The 26,203-nt window shown below is 45.4% G+C and overlaps 1 protein-coding gene across 9 annotated transcripts in view; it reads right to left on the reverse strand.

Annotated features, from left to right (window-relative positions):
- Positions 1–67: 67 nt before the first annotated feature.
- The window catches only part of TTBK1 (tau tubulin kinase 1), a 104,491-nt gene continuing 78,355 nt past the window's right edge, over positions 68–26,203 (reverse strand). For all 9 annotated transcript variants that reach the window (XM_068675732.1, XM_068675730.1, XM_068675727.1 and 6 more), the window contains 2 exons: positions 7,182–8,776; positions 68–6,769 (listed from right to left, as the gene is read on the reverse strand). In XM_068675732.1, the coding sequence (XP_068531833.1) occupies positions 6,343–6,769; positions 7,182–8,776 (2,022 nt within the window). In that variant the 3' untranslated portion in view covers positions 68–6,342. The remainder of the gene's footprint in view (positions 6,770–7,181; positions 8,777–26,203) is intronic.

Here is a 26,203-nt window from a genome sequence, read left to right on the forward strand (position 1 = left end):
TTTGCCAAAAATTCAGGTAGCATTTCTGCTTCGCGTGGCAACACCAATGAACGGGAGAAGACACCGATGAAAAGGTAGACAGGCTTTTAATGGCATGATCAAGAAACCCCCTTTTAATAACAAATCTAATGACAACTGTGTCTGGTATGAACAAGAAATGGCATCATCGTTTATTTTTTTTTTCTTTTTTAAGACGTGATCTGAAGTTATGACAAATGCCGGGTGGATCTGTACACAGACAGGGCCTCTGTGATGCATGCCAGATTTTATGGCCAAGAAATTTGCCATGCAGTTGAACCGGATTGTGGTTCCTGGTCGGAGTTGTACATTCTGTTTGCAGTGTGTAAACATTCTCGAGCTGCTTTCCTAACGAATGCAAAGGAGATATGTAGAGAGATTTAGCCTCGGGACCCAGTCGCATTCCCAGACAGTACCAAGGAGCAAGAGTCCTGTCTCCAGGCCAAAAGACTTTGTCGGACTGTGTCAAGAGGTGAAGGAAAACAACATCGGTGCGCCAGCTATGATGTCTGAGTGTAGAGTCCCAGGGTAATGTGTTGAAAGGAGATATACAAAATTATCTGCATTTCCAGCTCCAATTCCTGTCCAGACAAGAAGCGGCCCAGGTCCCACACGACAGCAGTGTCACTGACACTGGTTTTCACACACGGACTGGATTTAGATGTGGACTCCTCACCTAGCCCCTGTGTTCTGCAGCGCTCTTCACACCACCTGCGGATGGCAGCCCAAGAACTACCCTGGCACCCCAGCAGCCATTTACTCGAGTGCCACGTAGACAGCAGCCCCTGCCTCCCTCAGCGACCCCGTGCTCACACCTCGGTCCCTACCAGGAACCTACCCGTGGATATGCTGTGGTAGCTCCCTTCCTGCTATCTTAACATCAGCTGCCTCTGCTGTTACCATCAGCACGGTCCCAGTCCTTCAAAGATCAGCAAGAGGCTGAGGAAGAGCAAAAAATATTTAGGGTTCTGCAGAGGACTGTGGGAGCCAGCCAGCAGGGAGTCCTTGGGCACTCACCCTGCTCTCAGTGGTTCAGACACACAAAACAAGAGGAAAGGACCTTGGAGCAGCTGGCAAATGGATGGAGTTACAGGTGGTTGCAAATGCCCAGGTGGTCCCTGTGTGCTTTGTGAAACCAGCCTAGCGCAGATAGAGCACGGGCCAGTTAAGCCAGAAGAAGCTGGTTCGAAGCCAAACTCATCAGGTCCACAAAGGGACTTGTACCGTGTTCACGGGATTAATTTAACTGCAGTTTATTGATGTGTGGAGCAAGGCCTCGGGTGGGCATCAGTGTCTGTGCACAAGGAGTAGTGGTGGGATCATGCCACGGGGCAGTAAAATATACAGGGAAGGGAGAGGTGTGCTAAGGGACCATCGAGCTACTGCTGGAGCTGGTCAGGCTGTAAGGAGATGTTTAGCCATCTTCTGACAGAGGATCTACGCTGAGAAAACACCTCTGTGTTGGGAAGGAGAAACATCAAAGATACTCTTGCCCCAACACAACTTGCTTTGGATCGAAGCACGCCACTAGCACACAACACCGTGCTTGTGTCGGTGAAGGGCCACCACCCGAGCGGTCTCCAGACCCAGATCCATGGTTATTACAACTCTGATGGCAGGCACGAGGGCTGCCCACCACCCAAGGCGGTGTGTTTTGGCCCCTGGTTCGTGGAGCCTCACTCACTCAGAGGGGTTCCCTGTGTCGCCACCCACGTCACCGCACGGTCCTGCACACCCTGGAAGTCACGTAGCATCAGGGCACTTCTTCGAGGGTACCAGGATCCTTTTCAACCTTTAGCCACTATATATAATGGACACTACTTATATTATATCGTTATAATTTTATATATATTTATATATATATATTATAATACTCTCTACTTAGAAAGGGCAAGCAAAGTGTCCTGCCTCTCACAACTTCCAAGCACGGCTCAGAGATGCCTGTGACTGAAACACCTTTTGCACCAAGACAAGCAGAAGTGGATGTCCTGCCAACCAAGTTCAGGTTAGTGTCTCCAGCACGTGTTTATGCCCTTCCATGGCATTAGCCTGATGGGCACCATCAGTCTTTTTGCTCCCTCTGCCCATATAACCTGTCGTCATGCTGTTGTAGTGCTGAGAACTGTCTTTCAGATCTGCCATACTCCCATATCCCAGTTTCTCTGTAAATGTCTCCTGGACAGACAGCAGCCATTGATGCATTTTTAGCAGCCCATCTTCTCAGCCAGCACACAAGAAAGCAGGCAGGACATTTGCAGATCCCAGCAAAGCAAAAACTCTCAGCAGAGTGTTTGCAGCATCTCTCGATACGAGGTAGACTCAAGGACACTTTTGCTCCCAGCACACACAAGACCCCACAAAGCTCAACTCTGGGCATACTCCTGAGCAAATCCAAACCATCCCTGCCACCCAAACACATGCACACACAGACACAAGCACAGCAGCGTGCTGTTCCAGGAGTCCCCTCAAAAACTACAGCCCTGTGCAACTGGCCAGGACAGACCCTGCAGCAAACACACCAACAGGGAACCTATGCGTCGTGTCAGGCTGCTGCCAGAAATCCCCACAAACGTGGAAAAGTGTTGGGAAGTCTGCTTCTCCTCCCCCAACTCCAAGCACATTTATTTATTTTTTTCTACATGTTTCCTCTGGTCTGGTCAGCTGGATCTTCTCTGCTTATGCTACTGGTGGTGTTTGAGCATCCCTGCGTGTCCTTGAGGCTCGGCAGAGCCCATGCACCATGTTCCATGGCAGGGAACAGCAGGGCCATGCCTTTCCTGCCTTTTGGGGTTGTAACAGGGCACCTTGTCCTTCAGGGCTAGAGAAAGCTTAGATTGTCTGCTTTCAGCATCTCTGCTGACACCTGGAACAGGGAGCAAGCGTTCTGGTTTTGGCTGGGATAGAGCTAATTTTCTTCATAGAGGCTCACACTGTGCTATGTTTTGGAGTTGTGATGAAAACAGTGTTGGTAACACAACGATATTTTAGTTATTGCAGAGCAGTGCTACCACTGAAGGGCTTTTCAGCTTCTCGTGCTGCCCTGCCAGCGAAGACCCAGGACAGATGGCCCAAAGCAACCAGAGGGATATTCCATATCATATGGCATCATGCTGAACAATAAAACCGGGGAGGAAATAAGGAGGAGGAGGGGACAATCAGACCTATGGCATTTATCTTCTCAAGAAGCTATTCCACGTGATGGACCCTGCTTTCCTGGAGATGGCTGAACATCTGCCTGCCGAGGGGAAGTAGTGAATGAGTCCCTGGCCCTGCGGGGTTAACCCAAACCAGCAAGCCACCAAATCCTGGAGCACGTGCCGGTGCTCCCAGATCCGTGTGGATCCAGCTGCACCATCAGCCCAGCCCTGTCAAACAGCACGAGGAAAGGCTGTTATCTCCTGTGCTGGAAATCTTCCACTGACTTTCTGAAACCTGTGGGACCTCTCTGCTGGCTCTCCACCATGTGGCATGTGTCTTGCATGATGGGGAAACGACTGCACCACACCAGGGAGCTGTCACCTTGGTGTCACCAGCATCCTGCCTACTACTCGCGGTTGGGTCATGGTAGGAAGACCTCTTAGAAGACACGGAGGTTTCTCAGAAAACCTTTTTAATAATAAAAAGTCACCACATTCCTGTGAAAGATTTCGCTGGATAGTCAATTCACAACTAAAAGCTTGCCCAGTTTCTTCACCTGCCATTCTCAGCTACTCAGTCTTTCCTGCTTTCCTGTGCTAGATGGATTGAACAAATACAATGATTGTGCTTCATTGGCCTCCCACGATAAGGCAGGTTTGCTAATCCTATAAATAGTCCTACAGCACTCTTTCCAAGCTCTTTCAATGTCTTTTTGGCATGTATAAGACCTGGATGGAGCATCTGGTAATGGCTTCGCTGACAAAGTCTTACCATCTAAGCACTCCAAAATGAATGGTCTCTTGACAAAGCAATAGGAGTGTCATTACCATTTGTATTTCCAGAAAGAAACTGTAAGTTTGGGTTTATTCTGTTTTCTAGTTTCAAAACACGTGGGGCGTATTTAGGACATATTTGGACCAACACTTCAAACTCATGTGAAGGCATCGTGCCCCCAGAAGAAGTGGATGCACTCTCTGTCCTCTCCTTCCTCCACTTCTGGCAGAAGCGTTTGTGTGACCAAAGGCTAAACCTGACTGATGAACAGGTGAAAACTAAACCAGCAAACCGGAGTGCTTGTTGTCCTACTGGATCCATGTGCCCAGCCACTTCACCAAACAGCCGCCCCAGCGTAAGGTGGGACAGTGCAAAAAGCAGCTGGAACTTGGAGGGACCTCTGCCGTTGGTGGCAAAGGCAGCTCAGTCCATCAAACCACAACCTGGGTGTGGGGTTCCCAACGCTTCTCTTCAGAGATGAGAGCTGGGATGTGTTTTTAGCCTAGAAGCTATGCTTCTTACTCTACAAGGGCGAACAACTTTTAAGGAGAACAACAAACATTTTGAGCTGTATAACATAAATTCCTAGTGTTGCCAACACTGGAACTGTTGTGTAAAGAGGTAATTCCCATCACCTATTTCTAGGCATTTCGCTCTTCAGATGTTCAAGGAGTGCCCTGTTCTCCCAGCCACCCCATCACAGCTCTCACGCTCCATGCTTTCCAGAGCAGTTCCTGCAGATGTGAACAACTTCAGGATTCCTTGGACTTGATGGCCATGAATGTGGCTGTTTGTATGTGTGTTCAATGAATCAAGGTTATTACCATCCAGATTCCTCCATCGAGCTTTTTTGTCTGCAAATATTTACTGACGCTGCTAGTTGCAGCTGCAGGAATGGGTGGGCAGAACATTTTTGTTCTGCCTCATGCAAAGCCTCTTTTAGGCATGACAATGGAGTGAAGCCCAAAGTATTCGGGTCTGGAGTGTTTCCCCCTGTGCAGCGAGGGGAAAATTTTGTGACTACTTCAAGATCTCATCAGGCTCAGACAGGTATCAATCCTCCTGGCTTAAATTTTCAAACCTTCCTAATTAGTTGGGGGGCTAAAAAGTTGGTGCATAATTCTAAGTGAGAGCTAAGCTTCTGCTCTGATAAGATTATTTGAAGAGCACAGCCCTTGCTTTTGTATTCACATTGTTAGTTCTCACGCAACGTGTGGAAGAGCTGAGCACCGAGAAAGAGAAAGACATAAACCCGATCTCCCCGTTAGAAATGCACGAGATACCCACGGTGTACCAGCAAACCTCTCCTTGCAAAGCAGCAGCTTTTGAATATACTACAGGATAATTATTTCCCACCCTGCTGTGTAGGGGAACTTTCAACCACAGTGCCAAAATTCACAAACACCAAGAGCGTGAACAATAAAGCACAAGGAATTTCGGTGCAGAGGGCACCTGAGCTGAAGGCATCCAGTGACTATTCACATCTTCAGGATGGAGCTGTGTCTGGTGGACTACAGAACTGCGGCACCGACCACACTTTGAGAGGTTGAGAGGAACCACCCGTGTTGGGAGATGTGGTCTCCGCAGGTCACAGTTCGGTATTTGAGACAGAAGCAGCTGCAGTGTGCTCTCTTCCACATCAATTAGCAAGCGCTCTTGATTTCCCAGCAAGCTGCCAATACGGCCCTACTTCCACCTAAATACCTGCCACACAGGCATCTGCAGAAACAGACTGCCTCCTCTGTGGGACACACTGGAGCAGGTAGGAGCATCCAGCAAGACCTGCCTGTCTCCCCCTCCTGCCTGCAGAGGCACCTCTGGGAAGGAGAGCAAAACCCCCTCCACCCCTCTCCTGCTCCTCTCCTCTCAGCTCACGACACATCCATCACCCTTGGCCGAGCTGGTGACAATCCTTCGCTTACACGGGTGGCAGGAGGTGAGCCAACACTCAGGTGCTGGCAGCCAAGGCTGGTGTTCTCCAGCAAAGAGAGAGGAGGGAGCTGCTTGCAGGACAGGAGCCTTCCTCCCCGGCAGGCCTTGCTCTCATCACCTCTGCTCCTCTTTCCGAAGCCAGGGTCGGTATTGGCGACTGGTATTGCTAACAGAGAGAGGGGAATGCCTAGGGAGAGGGGAGGGTCAGGCACTAGGCAGGCTGCCTGGGTCGCTGCTTGGTGCTGTGCAGTAGCAAGCGTGAGCTGCGGACTGGATGTTTCCCTCGAAGAAGGCTCCGTGGCTCAGAGGCTCTCAGGCCCGTGGGAGCTGATCGCGACGGTGTGGGGGGAGAGTGAGTGAAGCATTGAAGTACAGCTACTGCTATACACTCGTGGTTCCGGCATGGAAGGCTGTGCTGCAGCATCTCAAGTGTATACTATATGCAGAAGTTACCCAGTCTGTCAGGTTGGCAGAGGATCATTATCTGGCAGCTGCCTTACTTTCCGGGGACACCTGCTTTCCTTTGGTTGCTGGACTCTGAGTCTGGGTTTTTCCTCTTTGACGTTTTTTGGCCACACCAGGAGAGGGCAGGGAGTCTCCTGTTGGCCCCGGGGCCTGAGCTTGGGGCTGAGGTCGGGGGGAAGGTGGAACTCGCTGAAGGGCAGTCCCTGGCTTATGCTGCCGGCAGGGAGAAGGACTTTCCCTCCGAGGCAGCAACTGGCTTCTGGGGGAAGCACTGGGGTTTTTTGAAGGAAGAACAGGGCTCCGAGGGGATGCACAACTGGACCTCCGTGAGCTGCTCCGTGGAGGAAGAGAAGTGGAACTTGGTGAAGGAGGAAGCCGACTTTGTGTCTGTGTTGTTCGGCCATCGTTTGGGACATTTCCAGCTGGTCTCTGTGCCTGAAGCCTGCAAGGAAAGAGAAGAGGGAGGGATGAAGAGGAATTTCTGTGAAAATCTCCGGGCAGCTAAATGCAATAGCCAGGTCAAGTGCCGCTACGGAGTCAAGGCCACGTTAAACATGCTGCAGAATTGAGAGCTCAATAAAGGAGGGATCTACTATTAGCAGCATCAGAGCAAATAAAAGAGCTTCACAGCCAGGGCAAGTGAAGAGGGGCTTGGCCTTTTGGCCAGACTCAGGCAAAGACGACAGCAGAGGTGGGAATGTTAGACATCAGTGAACTGAAATGAAATGTAAGAAACAGGAACGGACCACTCATTCAAGCCAAGTGAAGGGTAAAGGAGTGGGAGTTGAGCAAATCCCCCACTGTGATTCCTTAACAAGTCCAATATCCTACATTGTTCAGTGTTTTAGGCTTACCTGTGGGCAACAGCAGCATCCTGTGGGGAGCTACACAGCACCGCCATCGCCACGGCTGTGGAGCTCTCAGACTTCATGGCCTCTAGCGGTGTTTTCACTGGCGTGATGGGCCGAGGAATTCTGCTCTTTGTGCTTATGAGTTTCTCTTCTTTCCCCAGGAGGCCAGCTTTCTCCTTCCCTGCCTTTCGTGGGATGGAGTCATCAGAGTCGTGGGTGTCCTCCTCAGAACCGGTGGCTGACAGGGTTTCTGAGGCCCGCCGCCTCTCGTCGCTGGAGGATGCTGAGGAGGACGCCCCCGAGGCCAGCCTAAGGAGGCGGTTTTGCCTCTTCTCCATCACGAGACGAGCCAAGTCAGGTTGCTTTGCCCTCTTATAAAGCCTCTCTTTGGCTGAGAGTGACGTTGAGAGATCTGAGCCAGTGTCCTCCTCAGAGAACAAAATGGGGATCCGGCTTCTATACCTAGAGCCCAGAGGCCTCCTGGGACCCTGCTGTGGTGTGTCCAGGAGGATCTCTGCTGGCTTAAGGTGTTCTGTTACTGACGCTGACTTCTCAAGCTCAGGCTCCTTCGTGACCACCTCGGCAGGCTCTTCCAAATCCAGAGAGAGTGCTACTTTGTCCAAGGACTCTGGCTTGTCCTCAGGAGGCTTTGCTACGCCGTTGGGAATGGTCTGCTGCTCTCCCACTGTCTCCGAGGTGATTTCAATGTGATTAGCCGAAAGTGCACAGCTCTCTGTCTCTGCCCCTTCTAGCCCCGAATGGATGCTTCCATTCTCTACCAGCACCAGGTTATCTTCCAGCTCCTCTTCAATAATCACCTCTTCAAACTGGCCCGGGGGGCAGTACTCCTCGTGCCTCATCAGCTGGCCGCTGGAAGACATGACATTTAAGTGGGTCTTTTCAGCTATATGAACAAATGTGCGCTCAACTTTGGTAAACGGGGAAGAAGCTGTAGCCACTGCCACGGGAGGCTTTGGTTCGGATTTAAGGACTGAGGACAGGGTCCCTGGCTCAGATACATCTAGTTGGCTACCCATCGGCTGCGGCCGCTCGCTCTGAGGTGTCAGTGCGGCAAGAGTCCCCAGATCAACTTCTGGAGCCAAGTCTGTGGTCACCGGGGATTTTTTCAGATCACCTGGTGAAAACAGCACTAGTGTTTTCGAGCCTTCTTCTAGTTCCAGGTCCCCATCAGCCGTGGAAGCTCGACCCTTGGATCCCTTCTGGTCATCGGCCAGGAGTGTGGATGGCGCACACTCCTGGCTGCGCTCTGTGCTTTTTTGACTCAGGTCACTGCTGGAACCACTATGCATGTCAATCTCGTCCCCTTCCTCCTCTGCCTCTTCCTCATCTTCTTCTTCCTCCTCGTCTTCTTCCTCGTCTTCTTCCTCCTCTTCTTTTCCATTCATTTCCAGATAAGGTTCCAGGGGTTTGCAAGGAGCAGTCAGGACAACATTTGAGAAATCAACTCTCTTTATCCGCTGGGATACCTTAGGCTTCTCCCAGTAGTCTGACACATCTTTTCTGAAGTCTTGGTAAGGCAAACTTAAAGGCACCGCCTTGGGCAGACCATTCATTTCAAATGACTTCAGTGTATATGCCTGCCAGAAAACACATAGGACAAAAGAAAAAGGTTAGTATTCAGACATATCACTGGCACAAACGTCATCAGCATCAACAACAGTGGGAAGCATCAGTGGAAAGCATCTAGACCATCGTGATTCCAAAAAACACATTGGAGCAGTGACAACTCAGTTATAAGATTAGTACCAACCTTAGGAAGGAGAGATTCACAAAGACACTTATCAACAAAGACAAAAGAAAACATGCCAAAGGAGTTTCTTTGTTAGCAGTCATTAACTTGGACTAGAAAGGCCTCTTTGCAAGCAGTGCTTCAGGATTTTTTCACGTCTCCCAATCTTCCTCAGTACTTACCTATTAATTTCAGTACTTATATATTTATTTCAGTACTTATATATTCACTCCTTCCTTACTAGAACTATTCAGCAACTCTCTTTTATGCCCAGGCCACAGTAAGCTCAAGGACCCCCTCTGGGGTAGGTACATTTCCTGACCACTTCAGAGTACCATCCAACGTTGTCCCACAGCAACAACCTTTGTAGCTCTTCTGTGCTCCCCTGCTGTGCTTTCCATCTCTCCCTTCTGATTGCATTTTATGTCCAGTAACTTCTAATTCTGTCTTCTACAGGCATCTGTTTTCATTAAAATGACCAGCCAGTAAGTCACAAATGCTGACACAAAAAGTACCTTTATTAGGTTCTGGTGTGTCCAACCACTAAAAGGAATGGAGAACTGAACTGTTGGAGGAGACATGCGTTTTTCAAGTTGCAGTCTGTGGAGGGATGACTGCCCATAAGGCTACGGGAGAAGACCGTGAAATGTTTGAAAATAAAACTAGTAGAAAAGCAACAGTTCACTCATACTCTTGACTGAACAAGCAAAAGAAAAAAAAAAAAAAAGGAAAAAATAAATAGGAAATGCCTATCCAAGTTTTAGTCTAATTAACAATTGTTGTAAATGAAAATCGTAGTAGCAACACTCTGCAGAATGGATTTCTTTAAAGATATTTAGGTGACCTCTTTCCTCTAGAGAATTAGAAACCATCATATCTTTTTACTCCAATGCCACAACTTCAATTTGCACTGAAAATTCCTTGTTACATCTCTCCTAATAATTGTGCCTGAAAATGTAAGATCTTTATGCTCACATGGAACAGGGACATGTCAAATAGATTTGTGGGCAGCTCTGAGCAATTATGCATGGTGATAGATTGTTCTTCCAAAATGAAGAGGCACTCATTATTCAGTACTCCTGGATTCATTTGTATTTTGGTTGTTTCTTCATTTTTCCTTAACCATTGACAAAACCTACCTGCTGCTGCCTTCATTTTTCTATCTATCTTATAAAATAAATCACAGGCTGGCTTTGGCAATGCCTTTAGAGTCCAAAGCTTATTCCATCTCTCCTTAAAGCAGAAACCTTGCCCTGAGGATGTCCCTGTATTAAGCAGATTTGGGCTGTTACTGATTCACTCTACCTTTTCCATCAGGTTGGCAGATGCGGAGCTTAGACTATTTAGATGGACCTACCACCATTTGCAAAGGAAATTACCCACTAGGCTTCCTCCCTCTTTTTCTCCGAGGCACTTCCTGGAAATTAATCCATTTGGAGCCCAAGGCTGGATTTGTCCTGTTGGCTAGATTTGCTCTTCTCGAGAAATACACCCACTGTACAAATCTGCTTATCCCTGGAGTCCTGGTCAAGCAGGCGTGCTTCCCCAGCTTTGGGACTGGACCCAAAGAAGCTGTAACCAACGTCTTGCTTTGTGCTGAGCTTCCCACTGGAAAGGATGCTCCGACACCAACAGCAGGTCACTCACTTCTCTACTTCACCCTGCTGTGGTTGATGGTACACTTGGGGGATCCTATGAACTTTTGATATTCATTTTGTTCTCTGCTTGTAGCTAATATCTCAGCAGCCTTCTGGGAACAGGGAACATCAGCACACCCAATGTGCACACAGTTGGCATACTGTTTTAGTATCCTCTGTCCTGTCTCCAGCAACCACTCTTTCTTCAACCATTCTTTCTTTTGCAAGACATCAGAAGTTTTTCTGAGATAATTTATATATATATATAAAATATAGCAAACCAAGCAAAAAGGTATGACCCTGAGCTGAATAGCACAACATTGCTGTAATATAAATTACGGTTCTTGCCCTCTTCTGCTCTGGTTATCCTTTGCTATTGTTGAGTCATGCTGCAGATACTTTACCAACCTCCACATATTTCCACCTCTGCCTGTACAAATTCCTTGTGGTATTCAGCAAATGGACTGACTGCCTTTCAGTCTGTCATTTCATTTTCTCTGTGTATTTTCTATTGCCCTGCTTGGACACTGCAGTGATACAACATTGATTGTTTGTCTTCTGCTTAACTTTGGCAGACTTGGACTATTTAACCTATCACATGCACTACCCAAAGACTGGCAAAATTCATTCCTCAAAGCATCCTGAGGCTGTGGTTATTTTGTCACTGCAAGCCCATCATGGAGAAAATCCAAAGAGCATAAATATGCCAAAAACGAAAGACAAAAGTTATTAACAACCCCAAGTAAAAGAGATGTTGAAATGAGTCTTGGGTCAAATATTACTTTAACACATATTTTCTCACCTCCACTACTATCACCATCTGAAGCTGTTAACAAGGAAGACAGTCCCAGGGAGTCAAAGTCTGAGACTGTGTTCACTGTTGAGTGAATGTGATCAGCAGCTACCTGCAAGTAGCCATGCTGCTGAACAGGCTGTTCCTACTCTGAAGCCCTCAGCAGAGAAGGTTGTGTCCTCTCTTGACATACATCACGTGTCTTTGTTGCTACTGAACGCTCACTTGCTCTAGGACTGTTCCTCAGGGGCTGGAGGACATCCTTTCTGCTCTGCTGTACCAATGGGGAGGACTTGTCGGAGGATACTGGAAGGTCGGGACTAGAGAGGCTTAGCTCATGTCTCAAATTTGTAGAATAACAAAGATGTATGGAATATCTGAAGGTCTCTGCTCCAATCACACCTCAAAGAAAGACCAACTTAGGTCGCTCTGGGCCTTTTCCAGCTGAATTCTGAGTATCTCCAAGGACAGAGATCCCACAGTCACTTTGGGACCCTGTCCAAGTGTTTGACAATCTTCAAGGTGATTTTTTTTTTCTTTACATCTAATTTCTATATCTAATTTTCCTTTCATGCATTTTTTGTCCAGTGTATCATGACCTTTCACTGTACACCTCTGAGAAGAATCTAGCATCATCCTCTCATCAGGTAGTTCAAGAAAAAATAAGATCCTGCCCCAGTTCTTCTCCTTTTAAGGCCAAATAAATGCAGCTCTCTCAACCTCTCCTCATATGTCCTACCTCTCTGATTCCTAACCATGCTGGTGGCTCTCTGCTAGGCTCGCACCACTGTGTCAAGATCTTTTACTGGGGAGCCCCAGCCTGGATACTGTACTCTAGATCAGATTTCACAAATGCCTAATAGAGAGAAATAATTGCTTCCCTCACCCTACTGGTGCTCATGAAGATGTTCTGCAGAGTTGCCACCAGCCAGGACTGTCCTGTTGGATGGGGTCCCTCAAGGTGGAGGGCTTTGTTCTCCACAGGTCCCTGCTTGAAAGAACTGGTTGACTCACCAGCTTAAGAAAGAACAGGAACTATGCCATGAGCTGAGGCAGCTACTCCATTAAAAAAAGCTACTGAGACTGTGAATGAGCAAAGCTATGCTGGAGATGGCTCTAGCTGGGTCAAAAGGCCTTGCTTTACTCCAGCACACTCTGATCTCTGCTTATGCTGCTCACTTTTTCAGAAGACGTATTGACTGTCCTTGGACAGTCAACTGTTTTTTCCCAACTCCTTGGGCTAAGATCTTAAATCCCAACTTTCTTGTAACTTGTCAGTTGTTCAGGAGTGCATACAGCAGTATGTGGATGTATCCAAGTGTGTGTTCCCCACAAAGTCTGCACATTTCACCTCTTAAACACTCTTGTGTCTCCGTCTAACCTTACTGCATGTAAATTCAATGTGGCTGGTTATTTTGGGTAGCAATACGTATTTGGGAGGTAGCAAATATCCCTGCTTTGCACAGAGGACACTTAAAATATAGAGGGGAGGTCTCTCTTTTTCAGGAGAGAAAAAGACCTACCTGCTGGCATTTGGCAGAGGCAGGACCAGCCCCTTGAAGACCATCTCTCCCTGTGCTCATGAATACCCAGGCAGACTCCGGGACTTTGTGTTTACTGTAAACAGGCAGGGTACCAAATTTGCAGGATGACTGGCACTGGGAAAGCCTCAGAGGAGACTGACATCACCCCATACAGGCTGCAAAGTTCCTACAGCCTGGTGATGTTGCAAATACTGCAAAAATCGGCAAAGATGCAGTTTCCCCTTTGTGACTGGGAATGTAGCCAGATGTCCTTCTCAGGACAGCAGCACGGAGAGGACTCATACCAATGTGTTCAGAAGCAGTACTGGTATCCAGCTCATTAATATGCTCTCATAACCATCCTGTCCCATTTCAAGGCACGCACACACTCTGTGCAGGTCCCTACAACAATGAAGAGTGATGACAGTGCCTGTTCTACCTGTGTTACCTTCTGGTGATCTCAGGAATCAGGAGAGCATGGAGAAGAGACCCCCATAACTTGCCTGTGCGTATGTCTCCATGCTGTGGCAGTCCCTGTCATGGCACAGAGTGGGTCCAGTGTCCATGAGAAAGAAAAAACAAACAAAAAACCCAAAAACCTGCTTGCCTGAGCACATCTGCATTGATGTGGGGGAGAGGGAACATTTTCCTCTGGGAGCCTCATCAAGTTTCCATCAGACTGTAGGATGGGTGGCAGGGGGGCTTGCTACCCCCCTTCCATCTCTTGTTTTTAAACAGTTTAAGTGGAATAATTTGTGAAAGAAACAGAGGAAAAATGTTGCTGTGATATGACTGGATGCAAACCAGTGAAATTAGTGCTAGCCTACAGTTACATAAATAGAAGCCACAATGTGGCCTTCCCAAATGTAGCCTTCTCCAACAGTCACAAGACCTCGTTTCCACTCCCAGATTGGACTTAACTGAGAGTTTTCAGCGGTTACGTTGGTAAATGATAATTAAACTCTCCCTGTTCTAACAGAGCTCCTCTACCTCCTGCCCATGCTCCATGTACCCAAGGATGAGCAGGGGACACCTTCCCAGAGCTGGAAAGCAAGGGGGGTAGAAAAGCAAAGCGAGAAAGCAAACAAAAAACCCAGCCAACACCAAGATGCTGCCTTTGATTCTTTAATAAGGTTTTGGTAGTATACAAGCTCTTTTTTTTTTTTCTTTTTCCGATTGTCTGGATTAACATACATGGATTTAAAAAAGGCACAAAATCCATTGCACAGCTTCTGTTTTGTTTGTTTTTGATGACATTGCCTGTTCATTGTGGTTTCAAGTGTAGGATTTTACAGTACTTTGCAGCATTTACAGCATGGTCTACATACAGGTAATCAATGCATGCTTTTATACAGGAGACAGAATTCAAATTCTCTCTCAGTATGTCTATATACACAATAATACAGTGTTTTTTTCTTCTGAAAAAAGCTTTAAATCGGTCTTGCATGCTCGGTGTGCCAGAAGAATTAGTGCAAGCATATATTACAGTGTTATTGCAGTACAAAAAGGGGTTGACATTAGGCTCTAAAGGGATTAGATACAGGAAGAATAAAAAGACTCAGGGAAAACAAGCTTTGGATCCCTTTAGTCAACTACGTCCTTCCAAATCGATCCCTACTCAGTACCACCTTTAAAGCTACAGCAGCCGCTTCTTCTCCATCTCCCTGCTGCCCTCCCCCTGAGATGAGCTTCCACAGCTTCTTCATACCTTCTGTCCCTAGCAATTGATGAGGACTTCTGGCAGCTCGAGGAAGCCCTTCTGCTGCGCCTCCTAATGCTGGAGACCTGCATAAAGGGGACTTTCCTGAGATCCACTGCTCCCAGCAAACTCAAGTCCCAGCGGGTGAAGTTTCCCAAACAAACCAGGAAGCACAACAGGTTACCTACAGGTTTCGTCTCCTCTCAGTAGAAATGACTACAGAAACCCAAATTCACCTCCAAATTGAAAATCAATGGTTAAATACGGTTTGGACTCTCTCCTGCTTAGCAGCAACTGAAGTCTAAGAGGTGACACAAGGTAATGCAAAGGAAGGATATGCTGGTCCCTGAGATTCTTCATGGGAGCTGAGAAGTCCAAGAAGCAGAAATCAAGTTCCCAACGTGACATCAATTGTTCCATTGGGAATGGGAAGAGGCCTTAGTCCTGAGAGATGCAGATGGCACACAGACAGCAAGAGCCATAGTCCGGTCTTCCCTGTAACAGCTTTGAGTTGGATACTATCAGGACCTTAGCATATCCTGGAAGTGACATTATCCTCTGCCAATATAGACTAAACTTGTTTGGGACTGGGAGATCTGGCAGGATTTAGGGTAGTGAGTGGAAAAACTAGAATCTGAGTTTCTGAAGCAGCTTTTTCTTCAAACCAGCATCAGATGAGGTAAAAGTAGCAGGGGTCTTAGAGCTGCCACACTTGCTTGCAGGGTCTCTGTGTTCCAAGAATCAGCACCATAAATGTCAGAGAGATGTTCTTTCCAGCGCCTTACCATCAAATGCTCCATAGCCTTTCTTTTTTTTTTTTTTTTTAATTTTTTTTTTCAGCAAAGTGGATAGGACAGTCCAGTCCTATGCTGGAGTACTCTGCTCCTCTCTGTTTGTGCTTTCATATGTTGTTAGGTTTGTGCCAGTTTTCCTAGCATCTTGGACAGAAGCAATAGCTCATTAAAGGTAGTACACCTGCCACGTAGCTTCCCAACTCTGTACCCACCAGTGTCTCCAGCAAGAGGCAATGCAGAGCTCCCTGTCTGAGCAGACACGCGGACCGCCTCATTTTTATCACTCAGAAGAGACTCAGGAAATGGCGAGCAAAGTGGAAGGAAATGCTAATCCAAAAATTGTTATAGTCCCTAATTATAAAGGCAACTTAATAGCAGCAAGAAAGAAGAAGAAGGAAATTCTGAGAGCTAAACATCTTCCTTAGCCATAAAACTAACCATAAGCCAGCAGTGCTGAATAAGAAACAGGTCTGGCTTTTTTCAGGAAGGACCAAACTCAAGGGGTGAGAGTCCCAGAGAAATCCTCCGTTTTTTGACTTTTAGTTCAGAGGAAATTTGCCATTGATGTGTTTCACATTGCCAGATCTATTAATTGCACTCATAATTAAACTGAGAAACTTGTTGGAGTTGTTGGAGGAAGCCCTGGGGATTCTTATGAGGCAAGTGCACTAGATGAGGTAACCGACTCGAAACACTTTGCATATGAAAAAATAAAACCTCCAAACATAAAGCATTTTTCTTTTTCAACACCGAAAGACATGCAAGTGAATGTAAAATGGGGATTGCTTCCAGTCCCCAGGTTACACAGTTAGCAGCTTGTTAAAAATGTACATTCATTGTAACATTTCTTCAATGGTACGTGTAATACAAAGGAGTTGCAATACATCAAATAATCCTTAGAAACATTTCCCATAAATGATTCTTTGTGATGTCCCATGGAACTGTAGATGGAACTGTGTGTTATAGCGACCCCAGCACAAAAACACATGGTGTAAAAATGCAACAAAAAGGAAGGTAGTACTGCAACGATCAGCCTTTACACATTTTATTTAATGTTTTTTTAACATTACCCAAAATAAGTGTTTGCATACTAATAAATTACGTCCCAAGTAGCAGCACCGTTCCTATCACCAGAACACTCTGCCACCAGCTGACAGTGAACGGAGGGATACGTTTGCTACAAGACATTCAGTGAAAAAAAACTGGGCTGAGCCAAGTTGCTGAAAACATTTGCTCAGATCTGCAACACGCAAGGGCCAGCTGTGCCATCCGATCCAGACACCATGAAGATCCTTTCTTTATCCAGATTCTTTCTTTGCAACAGTCTTTTGAGCACTGGGCTGCGTGCAAAGTGGCCCATTGCCAGCACAGAACCGCTTGGGTAAGGCGTGACCACGCACGGCCATTCACACTCCGCAGGCAGGGCCGTGAACACACACAGAACATACACACAATCAGAAATGGAAGCTCCAGCAAAAAGCACCCCAACACCACCCCGGGGACAGGGGTGAAATCAGGGAGCACATCTGGCTTACTTTGGTCAGCCTCTCCAGACACTGTCGTCTCCTCCAGTCACTCTGGGGAGGGCTGGCAACTACAATGGAAGCAGGTCAAGAAAAACACCCCCTGTTCTCAAGCTGAGAAATATCTGGGGCAATTTATTCACTATAAACACCAACAGGAGCTGAGGGATTTGCAAATCGTTCATGATTTTCAAGGCTTCAGGCCTTGTCTGCTAGGAAATGAAATTTTATTTTCTTCAGCTAGCCTCTTGAAGCCCATCTGCTACTGCAAAGCTGAGCTAGACACATACATGATAGCTATCTCCCAGTAGTCCTTTCCCATTTGTCCTCAAAGGAAAAAGAGAAAATACAAACCAAAATAACAGGTTTTCTCTTGAACACACTGGGATAAAAGAACCATTTCTTATTCAGTGTGAGAGTCTCAAAATGACCTCACTCCGGATAAAGTTCTGACAGTGGTGTGAATAAATCTCCACTGACAACCATTAATAAAATGTCCCATTCATCTAACCCAGTAGTTTATCTATAATAAAAATAAATTAGGTCATCACCGCAGTATTATGTGGCTGTAATGCTAACATGGCCGGACACCACAGAGACTCCATATAGCCTAAAGGAAGAGATGTGAGACCCCCTGGACAAACACAGTGGGTACCTTTCATCAATCTATCCAGATGAGCAATACAAAATCTCCTTATGTTTTCAAGAATAATCTTAAATTCAACATATAAATACCATGGAAGATTATTTCATGGAGTTGTGAGAAGGAAGGACATTAGAAAACAGGAAAAGGACCACACATCTTTCCGTGCTTTCTGATCTTCAAACTCACAGTGCATCCTGTTGTTGAGCTATCTGACAATACAGGACTAAACTAACAATGGTTATATTTCTTTCCCTAATTTATTTACATAGAATCACAGCACCAGACTCAAATAGTGCATTTTTGCATGAGAGAACAAGTGAAGATCCTGGTAATTTGCATTCAAAGAAATGCCTCAGTAATACTTGTTATATTTGGTACATAGGGTTCTACCATCCCGACTGTTTCCAGATCATGAAATAATATACTGCCTCCTGAAAATCTCTCCCTGAAATCAAACTCTCACGTCTGACTTCAATATAACATGTTCTGAAAAGGCTTTATGTGCTGCTGGCTTCCTCCAGCGGTCCCTGCACATCAAACAGCAGAGCAGTGACTCACAGCAAAAATAAAGCACTTGGGGATCTTTTGGGTTAAGAGGCCATAGGAAGGTATGAGTACTGTGACTGCTAAGTATTGTTTCTGAATTAACTCTGGGAAGGTTGAATTGAAGCATTTTTCCTGGCTTTGTATCTGACAGGAGAAGGCTTCTACTGCAAAAATAAATAAATAAATATCAAAACTCTCAGAAGAAGCTGCGCACTGTGGGGCTGTGTAGTCAGTGATAGTGGTACCAAGGCCTGGCGATGTTACTAAACTAAAGACAAATGAGGTAGATAAACACTCCAAAGTGAACTCTTTGGAAGAAAGGTTTGAAGCACGGGGCACAGACATCTCCCAAACAGCACTTGTTTTGTTTCTCATCTCCAAGTGCTCACAACTTGGAGAAGATAGGAAAGAAAGCGTGTGCTAACTGGCTTTAGAGTCGTCTTTGGAAATGAAATGCCGCCCAACTATCGAAGAGTCAGTCCAACTCTCTGCTGCGTGAGCGTCTTAAGGAAACTGCTGAGGAGAGCTTTGCTTGTTATCGCCGATCAGTCTGAAACAGCATGACTCTTTCCAGAAGACCTACATGCAAAAAATAGATCTAAGACTGAAGTTTTTCAGCTCAAAAAGGACGAAAGGTTGTTGACAGGTTCTTGAAGGCACTCTGCCTTCTCATCTAACACTCAAGTCTGACAGACGCAGAAGCTATTGGGGAGAGCTAGATGCCACACAGGATCACAGAAGAAACACGGAGCTTGTTTAAAACAAACGGATAAATGCTTTGATGGCCTAATACCACTGGCACAGCCTAGATAAGGGAAGAAATGTCACTAGATAAGCCAAACTGAGGAATACCAATCCTCAAGTGGAAAATCCACCACGCCTGTGATACTTCCAGATGAGATAAGCAATGAGAGGAAACACCAGTGAGCTGAAGCCCAAAATTAATAAACCGAGTGTCAGCTCTATTGCACTTTAGATTCTCCTGTCCTGGCTGCTTGCAATATTCTATATATTTCTATTTTTATTTGGATCACTGCTCCAGTCCCAGGCTGGGGAGTGGGGACAGACAGTTTCATCAGCCCAGAAAACATCCAGTTGGAAGAGCTCGTACTTTGAAGAATTTGCAACTGGAGCTGAGAAATTTTCTCACTCATAGAGACCCAGGCACCTATTTAAATAAAACCTAGAGACATGCCAACAACAATAAAACTGGTGCTTCACCAGCTATTTATATGGTTTGTAATCACAGATGGTAGCTGTGTCTTAAAAGAAAGTGTATTGCCAGCTTCCTAAATTTAGCTGTTCGTGTACATAATAATTTGGGGGAGTTTGCTAAATCCCAAGGATTCCAGGATTTGAAACTTGTTAAGTTCTGTCCTGAAATTGGAGGGTATTTTGTATTATCTCTGAAATCAAGCTGCCTTCAACCAGTAAGTTCACTGTTCTTCACACAGACTCCAGGTAGAGCTGAGACTGCCCCAAGCACCAACATGTGCCAGGGGTCTGGCGAATGTGTGGAGTGGGGGACACACTGGAAACTGGGGAGTAAAAAGAAGTTTTTCCAATGGGGAAGAAATAGGACAGGCAATGGATAACAAAGAGGCAACTGGATCCATGAAAGTTTCTTAAAAGGTGAGGTAAAAATGAAGATGTTCTTCCTGTCACTGTGTGTACACTGTGCATGAAACCCACCAAGATCTCGAGCCTACCGCTGAACGCTGGTTTTCTTGCATCCAGATTCAGAGTTGAACATGAATTTGGTGGCACCTCAGCAGCAACATCTGATGCTGATGGAGCAATGGAAGGGATCCCAGAGAAGATCCTAGGGTTGGCAACCTTATCTCCATCCAGTCTGGAGGCCAGCTGCCCAAGTACAGCTTCTTCATTCCAGGCTAGGGAGGTGGCAACTACCAACACCCATCCCAGCTCAGATGAGTACCTAGTAACTGACAGCTTCCTAAACTCTTCTCAAAAGTCATTTGGACACAGGAGGTGGGAGATGGGTTGATTTACTAACTAAATAAATAAACTAACTTAACTAAAAGAAAAGAGCTGAAGGAAAGACCTTCCCTTGGAGTCAACATCTGAGATGCGGAAAGGAAAGCATCAGTCCTGAATGTGGTCCCTAGGGACCACAAGGATGCTTAGCCCAACAAATACTTTTGGACCAGTCTGTCACTTGCAAAGCAATAATCTTGCAGCAGCCTTGACCACCACAATGGCCAGGTTCAGACCCACAACAAAGAGAAATAGTGGAAGAGCAAGAGATACTTTTCTTCATGAAGAGGTAGCACAGGGATGGGATCACATCACCCATATGGCTGTCTTACAGGATATTCCTATCTTACTTTCTATCATTACTGTAACAAAAGGGACTTCAAACAGTGAAAGAGGTGATGCAGCGTAACTCTTCCACTTACTTGTCCCCTCAACACTGGCAACAAAAAAACAAACACAAAAAAACACATACAAATGGTGGACAAAGTCAGGGTCACACCAGGGACTTTGTCGACATGGGTATATTAACAGGATCCTCCTAACAAAGGCACACTGCATTAGGTGCAAAATTGCACCTTTGTTAGTACAGCTTATTGTCAGTCAACCCACTCCCACCAAAACATTTTCCATTGAAAGTGAATTTGTGGTGGCGTAAGTGCATTCGCTCTAAGGGTTGTGGCCGGTCAGTCAAGAATTAAAGCTCTTCACCCCATCGCTAGCATAGCTCTGTTGGCAAAAGTGATCCTGCAGTATCATAGAAGGCTTATATATATATATATATATACATACACTATATATATACACTATATATACATATATATATATATACGCATGTATATATATATATATTTTAAATCCAACCACTGGCATTCATTCAATTCCTTGTCATATAAATACCACCAAAGATAAACTTCTCAAACACATTACTGCGCAGCCTGGCATGGCAGGGGGGTGAGCTGCAGGACAAAAAATACTTTCTCCAGCAGCTCTTTACCTGCACTTTTGCTCTGCCAGGAGGAGTGCAGAGCAGTAATTCATCCAAGACTGAGGGACCAGCCAAGGGAGGAATGAGACCGCTGCAGGTACCACCTAGCAGCTCCACTGCCAATTTTTCCTAGCTTAACTCAAGCATATATAGTAACATTTCAACAAATATATGACATCTCATTAGCTCCTTCCTGTGGGAAGCAGGCTGGGAAGAGAGTGATAAATTGGAAACATCTCCCATTCTGCATTGAAAGAAAGTGAAAGGAGCCAAGGGACCAAGTTAGAAAAAGATGGATTTTTCAAGTAGATAAAATTGATGTGCATTTGCTCACTGAAGTAGAGCATGAGATCCTAATGACAGCTACCTGTCCTGATGCTAGTGAATGCTGCATCACAAAGAAATGGCAAATGCTCACTTCAATCCTCGTTTTGGATTCTGAGGAGAACAAGTGCTATGTACAATTGGAAGTAAAAAACAAGGACATCTCTTTCAGGAAGCAAGCCCTGTTTTTGGGCCCTTCAGATGAACAAAAGTAAAAGGAAAACTAACAATGGGAAAAAGCTTTTCAGCCTCTAGTCCAATAAACATGTTTTGGTATTGGCTGCCCACCATCATTTTTTTTTTCTCTGCTCCCTCTGCCAGAGCTCTGTTGTGCAAATGGACAGTGAACCCAAACATGAAATTAATCAAGCTAAAAGAAACCACAACTTTCCTTCTCACTGTGTAAGTCCTTGCAGCCACGTGAACACCAGCACTGGCACAGGGGAAACAACTAAAAGGGATAAATGGGATGAAGTGGGGATAGGAGGGTACTTCTTAGGGAATTGGCACTTCTGTTCCCTTTACTTGGCCACAAAAATACAGACTGCAATGGAAAATGGCTGCTTGCCACTTCCTTTGAGCTTTCCAGTTGTTGGTTGTTTTTCTTTTGTTTTGACAACTCAATTTTGGATGTATTTACATTTATAACTGCAATCATTACAAATGTAATACAATAATTGCAATATAAATGTAATCTGAAAAGGGTTTTCAGAACTGCACTGTAACATTCTTCAGTATTTCAGTATTAATTTATTACATTTCCATAAATATAAAAAGAGATCTATTTTCACATTTCTTTAATTTGCCAAGTGTTCCTCGATAATATGTGGATTCCACAGAAATTATTACAGCATTAGATGAAGTTGTTAAAAAAATATGCAAATTGACTATTTTAATACTCTTTTCATGCTACTGCAACATCAAGATTTTACTCTTTAGCACCAGTTAATTTGTTCAGAATTAAATTTTAAAAGCCATATGGAGCAATCCGCGCATGAAATAAAACTCCCCATAAAACCCAGGCCACAGCAACCTGTCCAATGATTCTAGTACACAGCTCAAATTTGATGGTTTAACAGGACTGATTTAGATATAAAACTTCCATCTTAGAGACTCTGAACAGGGAAGAATTCAGTGTATTTTTAGAGTGTGTCACCAACCCATGCCTTTAAAATCAACATCTTACTTCTAGACTGACTTTTGTTATTTTATCTTCCAGACCCACACCTTTGCCTGGCAGATTAAAACCCATCTTTCTCTCTTCAGGCAGGTACTCCTAACAGTGATCATGTCACTTTTTAGTTTTGTCTTTAATGTCAGACTGCATTTCTTCAAGCTCATTCTAAAAGACAGACTTTACAGAATCAAATAACTCTTGTATTACTTCTCTCTTCTCAGGTTTTGAAAATCTTATTAAAAAATTTCCATACAAGACTTGGATTCAATGCCTGGTATTGATCTCACCAGTACAGAAGATCTCCCCTCTTCTCATACCTTAATTTTCCTGCTGATACATCAAAGAAGTGCTCCCTCTCCCCACCTCCCATAATAGCATAATGAGAACTCACATGGAGCTAATTATTTCTGCCAAATCCCATGTCACTTTGGGAGACAGCACCTCCGAGGGCACGGTTTCACCCACTCTGTGCCTGTGACCTATATTCTTCATACTCTGAAACACAGCCTTGTTCCTGGGTGGATGCAGTAATGAGTCTGAATGCAAGCAGCTTATCAGGCAATCCAGATCCTTCTGCAGAGCTGGCCTGCTAGCATACTTTTACCAAGCCACCCATCTTCCTCTCACTGCAAACCTTCTCTCCCATGATTTTCTTTTTTCTTCTTGGCAGCCACTAAAGGCATGGAACAGTGCTGAGCTAAGGTCGGAAAATCAGAAATCCTAATGAGAAACATCCTTGCTTGTAAGAGATACCAGTATGTACATATTTTTTTGTTTGGTTAGTTGGTTTAAAATTTATTAAAGATTTTAATTAGAAAAGTCTTACTGAGGTCTGTATAAATCAACTATATCAATCGGACTTTTGAACTTATCAGAATAGTTCTATATATAGCCATGATGAATAGCATTAGATAGATTACTGCCCTCTAAACTTTTATGTACAAAGCTACTTAATGACTAGTAGTTTTTTTTTTCTTTTTTCTGAAAGTGGCAGGTTAGAGTTTATTTAAAAATAGAGTTTATAAATTATAGTGATCTTGTTTACCCCCTTTTTTCACTTGCAAAACTCAAGTTTGTTTTATTTATACAAACCTTTGTTCCTAAAATTGGCCTTGAAAAGTGAACATCAGTGTTTTGGAAACTATAAACAAAAAATTATTAAGAGCTACTGATTTTAAATCTCTTTCTTTCATAAACTCTATTTTTCTCTGGAACCTGCTGTTCCAGTAAAGTCAACTCTATTGAACGTGGAAAAAAAAAAAAACAAAATCAGAACAGAGTTTACTTTAGGGAATCGTCATCTCTCATGTCACTTTGAGAAAAGCAAAGCCTTGCTCTTTCTGGTTTCTACCCTTCATGAGAAAAGAACTGCTAGCTAGTATTAGGCTACTCCTTACTCCAGCCTATGCATCTCTGGAGATGCCTGGTGCTCTTTTGTAAAAATAAAACTGGTAAGCAAATTGCAGATAATTTTTTTTTTTTTTTTACTGGGCAGTAAAGTGTCCTGTTCACTGACATTCTCGGTGCAAATCAAAATAAATTAATGCCACTGACTCAAAAATGACTGTGGGAAGAGATTGGCTGTACCTACGCAAATCTTCTCAAGCAGCGTGTGTTGCCTCCTCCACCTCCATCTCCACACTCACTGGGATGCTCTGTGGGCAGGCAGGAGGCAACACACAGCCTGCCTTAGCAGGTGCAGTGGCATGCTGAACCACGGGGCCAGTATGAGCTCTGAAAGAACCATTTCACCCTGTCAAAGGTTGCTATTTTAAGCTTGCTTATGCAAGGGTGAATCTGATAATAAGGGAACTTCAGGCAGGGCAGATAAATCTACAGAAATCGGTGTTTGAAAGGAAGCATTCACTCTAACTCAACTGGAAACATCCTACCTACACAGCAAGAGATTTGTGTCACAAGTCATTAGCTTCCTCTCAACAGCCATACCTATCACACACCATTTTCATAGCTGTCTGAGACTTCCACATACTTGCAACCTGGGCTTACATATTTTCCTTTGGACTCACACTTTCCTGAAGCCCCAAGCACCACCAGTGACCCCCCCTCCTTTAAGCTTAACATCCATACTGCCTCTTCTCCCAGAAGCCCAGACCAAAGGCTCAGTTCAATAAAAAAAAACAGTTACAACATTCACTTAACTACAGGTCTTCATACAGTTTGGTATTTCACACTGCAGCCATACTGAGAAGGACAATATATCCCTGCAAACTTGGGAAATAAGGGTATTTATGACAATTTTAAATAAATTTGACCTCCCTTTGCCTCTGAGATTCAAGTTTTAGACAAGGGCTCTAGGGGCTCTGTATACCACCACCGAGGCCAGTTTATTTCTAAAGTGAGATCTATTATCACAGGCATTTCCAAGCAAGGCCAAGAAGCAAGGCTGCTCTGCCATTGAAAAGCTGCAGGTGCCTAAAATTTTTGGAATTTAGAAATAGCACAATATACAGCTGGATCAGTAAGAAAATTCTTGCTATCCAACTCTTGACAGTCGGTGCCTCTGGGCAGAAGGCAGGGATGTTTGGAGCAGCTTAGGAGTGGAGAGCAGACAAACAGGCCCACCGTCAGGTAACAGAGGCAAAGCCAGAGAGACAGAACAATGTGGTCACTGTATGGAAACAAAACCACGAGAAAAGCACGGGGATTTCCAAAGCAACAAAGAGATACATGATCGTAACTCCACAAGAGGGACAAATCCTGAGGTCCTGCCTCAGGTGAGCTTCTAGTGGGAGTCAGCCTAGGCCTAGATGGAGTAAAACCGCCTAGAGATGTGGCCTGGTGTAAGATACCAACAAAGATGCTTGAACTGATTTGCGTGGGGAAGGTAACGCTTGCCGATACCTCCACGGTCTCTTCACTCCAGTCATAATTTGACGATGTTTGTGGCTTGATTGCACGTGTTCAGTGAGGCAGCCCTGCACTTCCTACCCCAAGGCTGCAGGACACACAAGCGAGTCTCTGAGATGAGCCCTGGCATCCACCTCTGTAACACGTTACACGTTCACCATGTGCATTCTCATCTTCGGCCGTGCTGCAGCCCCTTGCCCAGGTTGCTGGGAGGTTTAGAAAGGCAGATGTTTTCAGTCTGTACGGGGTCTGGTTGCGGGGGCTTTGGAAGTTACAGTACCTTAGGCCAGTGTTGTCTGGGATTCAATATTGCATTAAGTGGTGACACATTGTGGGCAGGTGGGCTCTATTATTGCATTATGGAGGCTGCTGCTTCCCTGAACAGGCTATGTTTTGTGTGTGAAGCGGGCCCACACCTGCTGGAGCTGGGACCTGGAAATGCGGAGGACGGAAGGCATGAGTCTGTGGTTTCCTGCCGTGGGGGGCATGTGCCTGCGGTGGGGCATGCGCACGGGGCTGCTCTCCGCCGAACGGCTGCGCTGTATGAAAGTGCCACCAACGTGAGGGTAGTGTTCTGTCTCCAGGGTTGAGGAGGAGAAAACGGAGGACGCCAGTCTTCTCAGGGGGCTGTACCTCGGGAGGGAGTGCTGAGAAGGCCTGTCCTCCTCCAACTGAAAAAGACCAAGAAGAGTGGAGGAAAAGGTGTCAGGCAAAGACTTGACTCGCCCCTGGTTTGTGATGCGCATGCTGCAGACATCTTCG

Source organism: Anas acuta, chromosome 3, assembly GCF_963932015.1.
Source record: "Anas acuta chromosome 3, bAnaAcu1.1, whole genome shotgun sequence".
NCBI classification, from domain to species: Eukaryota; Metazoa; Chordata; class Aves; order Anseriformes; family Anatidae; genus Anas; species Anas acuta.